This window comes from Populus euphratica, unplaced genomic scaffold, assembly GCF_000495115.2.
Source record: "Populus euphratica unplaced genomic scaffold, PopEup_1.0 scaffold1189.1, whole genome shotgun sequence".
In the NCBI taxonomy this organism is placed as follows: domain Eukaryota; kingdom Viridiplantae; phylum Streptophyta; class Magnoliopsida; order Malpighiales; family Salicaceae; genus Populus; species Populus euphratica.
In genome coordinates this window covers 4,586-8,254 of record NW_011501056.1, presented here as the reverse complement: position 1 = coordinate 8,254, position 3,669 = coordinate 4,586, and the positions used below count along the sequence as shown (strand labels likewise).

At 34.5% G+C, this 3,669-nt stretch overlaps 1 protein-coding gene across 1 annotated transcript; it reads right to left on the bottom strand.

The window, feature by feature from the left end:
- Positions 1–1,579: 1,579 nt before the first annotated feature.
- On the bottom strand, positions 1,580–2,688 carry LOC105117168 (uncharacterized). The gene has a single exon (XM_011014737.1). It carries the CDS (start codon positions 2,497–2,499, stop codon positions 1,954–1,956), a length of 546 nt encoding a protein of 181 aa, XP_011013039.1. The 5' UTR covers positions 2,500–2,688; the 3' UTR covers positions 1,580–1,953.
- Positions 2,689–3,669: the final 981 nt, after the last annotated feature.

Here is a 3,669-nt window from a genome sequence, read left to right as displayed (position 1 = left end):
TGAGTTATTGATTCATCACCCTATCAAAGATCTTGAAGAGAGCCAAGAAGTTGTCGAAGAACTGATTCATCACCTATAAAGTTGCATAATATGAGAGTTTGAGGTGGAAGCAAGAGCTCACTTAAGAGTGCGCCAAGCTGAATAAGAGCTTTGACAGCCAACAACAAGATGCAGAACTTCCATGGATAGGGAGGAAAGAAGGATAGAGGAGAAAACAGGCGGTGAGGCAGTAGAGGAGCCACTGTAGGAGAAGAAGTCTGCATTACTGGTGAAAAATTCTAGATTGTTGGTGCTGCAAAAAAGAAAGATGGATTGAGCAGCTATTCCATTGCAGGGAGGCTGTGAGGAAAATGTTTCAATTATTTTAGAGCTCTGATACTAAGTTGAGAATAATAGAATTTGTTAGGTTGTGTTTTAGCCAATCTTTTTATTTATATATATACGGCAGAACACGACAGTAACTATAGGGATTAAAATATTAGAATAATTCTATATTAATTTTTTATTTTAATATATATGCATGTTATACATTCAATAATAATAATACTACTAATAATAAATAAATAAATTAGGGTTAGTTTAAGAATTCAAAGAAACAACACCACTATATTATGTATTAGAGGAGCTAAGTGCATGCAATCATTTTACATACATCAATGTTTTATTGGATGTAATAAATCATATAGAGAGTGTCTTTAACGTTACATAACACAACGAGAAAATATAAAAAAGGTAAATGTTTTGTTTTTTGGTTGGAAAGATAAAAAAAAATATAAAATTAAATTTGTTTCTAAAATAATTTTGAAATGATTTTATATCATTTCAAAACAAGAAGGATAAAAAAATATATTGTTTTTATTTTAATTATCTTTGCCTCTTATCTCCCCTGATAATAAACACTACGATATATATATATATATATATATAGTGGTTATGAATACTTTTTTAAAATTGTAATATAATGGATTATAATTGCGGTGACGCATTATATTACGCCATTATATATATAAAGTAATGAATTGTTAAATGATTAAGAGAAATCATGCATGGATTTAATTATAAAAGTTTTTTTTATTATAAGATTAAATTGTAATTTTTATAAAATACAGGGACCAGACAATTTTAAATTAGCAGCCAATTTGTAAATAAAAATATATTATAGGGATTGAATAATTATTTCTGAAAATTGCAAGCACTAAAATGAAACTTTATCAAAACCTTCATCACATTATTAGAAAAGAAAAAGTTTGGTCCATATGACGACAATTATCCGCTATAGTTTAGAAGTTGCTATTTACAATTACCTTGCTGAATTAAATTAATATAAATGCTGGCAGTCCTCAACACTATTTAAATCTAATCGATAACGTCTAAATTACCCTTGTTACATGCAGATGGAAAATTTAGCCACACATTTAATTTAATTAGCTTGAGTTTGGCATATACAGGCACCGCCAGTCATACAGTCGTAGCATTTTGTAGTTTATGCAGGAAGAAGAATGGAAGAGACGATCCGAATCAATCCCTCAAAAAAGAAGAAGAAGAAGAAGAAGAAGAAGAAGAAGGGAGGAGAATCTGATCACCTAGAAAACCCATAGAGGGTATATAATTTTATTAAAGATGGGGAGCAAAATCAACGAAGGGGAATTAAAAATAGCCCTTGGTTGAGAAGCATGAAACAGGTTTGGATCAACCCCAGAAAACCTTGTAAGGTAGCAAAAAGGGTTGGTCCACCGAGCATAATCTGATAAAAATATGTCCTACAACGTATGTGGGCACTGAAAATATTGTCATTCCAGATCAAAATACTCGTGGGGTTTGGAAAGGCATAGAGAGGGAGACAAAAAGAAAACCCTAATAGTTTCAAGGGCTAGTTTAGAAGAGATGGGGACGAAGGTTGGTAGATATAGCTAGGCCCATGACCCCATTGAAGGTAAGCAAGCTTGGCAATGATCATTTTTTCAACTTGAGATCATCCATGTCCCTTGTAATCGCTGCAATGCAGCTTGAACTCCTTGCAATCCCAACCATCTTTTGAGCACCTTTAGGACCAAAGGATTTGGCCCTTAATGCACTTTTCTTCAACATCTCCCTCATGGCCTCAGCTTGAGACAAAACTGGATACGCCCGGGCAAACTTGTTGAACGTCGTACAAGCACTCATGTGTGCATTCAAAGCCTCCTTTTTGTGGCCTCCATTTTTCTTCATCTCTTCTTTCACTGCTTCTGTACACAACCCGCATATCCACTTCCCTAGAAACTTGTTCCGAACGCGATCAATATACTCAGGGGTACACTCTTCACTCATGCCGCAACACTCACATCTTGCATCTTCAACCTCGGATATTGGTGTGAGATTGATATCAATTACTTCTTTGGTTAGTTCAAAAGAAATATCGGATTTTGTTCGATGAAGATTGTCATTTGAGAGCCTTGGTGGCTCGGGGAAGGCGTTTTTCCTAGTGTAAGCGCTATCAATAGCCTCCCCATGTGGTGCCATATTATGGTACGTGCCTCTTACAGATGGAAAACAACAAATCCCTAATGATGAGATGAGAATTTAATTTGGTTCAAAGCTTCGCAAAAACAACTGAAGAAAAGGCACTTCAAATAGGGTTAGAGTGATTGATAATGAAGAAACCTATCTAGACATGAAAGAAGAAATTGGAAAATTATGATCTCTGCTGTGGTTGCTATATCATTCAAGTACAGGCACCATATTTATAATGGTTCACCTTTTTTCTTAGGAATCTCAACAGTGAGTTTATGTGGTTCTTGAAGATTCACATGTCAATTATCATAATCGTGAGTTTATGCTAGATTTTCTCAAGAAAGTATAGAAAGAAAAGACGGTTCACGGCTATATGTGAGGAGCATCATTGTCATTTCATGGGAAAATGAGGATGTTTTGTACTTTCAACTGTCTTTGCCTTTTATTTTTTTGGTAGATTAGGCAGGAGACCTGGGGCTGTTCCTCCACCATTGCTTTCTACGATTGGCTTAAGACGTAGCTGGTGTCAATTTGAGGTATTACATGCAAATACGTGGCACTTTGCAGTATCTTCAAGCTGGTTGAGGATCCCTAGTAGAACCAAAAAAAAAATAGATATGATATACTCTAATTATTAGGTCGAACGTTCTATGTAATAAACAACTACCTCGAAGTTCTGCTTTTGGTCGAATCACTAAATTGGACTGAAGCTTATTTTCTGTGAGGGATATTTTGCATAATACACAGCAACCTCAGTTCTTCCATTCTTGAATATAAATTAAAAATTTTTAAATTTCATTTGATTTGTTTTTTCAGTTAATGAAGTGGGTTTTAATTTGTCATGTGATGATATTAGAAAGAAACCTCTTTTAATTCTTCATTCAAAATTGTGATTTTGGGAACTAAAAAGATTAGAAAATGCTAAAGAAACAAAAATTGATTGTTCACATGTGGGTATATTCCAGCCATAGATTTATCTTGTCCTTTAATGCAGATGCTGCTGACAAAACACATGAAGAAAAGAGACTCCTACTTCTACATCACAGCGCATGTATCAATCCGCTGATCTTACAACCAATTACCAATGACTTCACGAGCGTATACATAAATGAACCACTCTTCTGAGAGGTAGTGAAGTTTACGCATGGTAAGAAAGTTAGTGATGACAGTTGAAAGAGA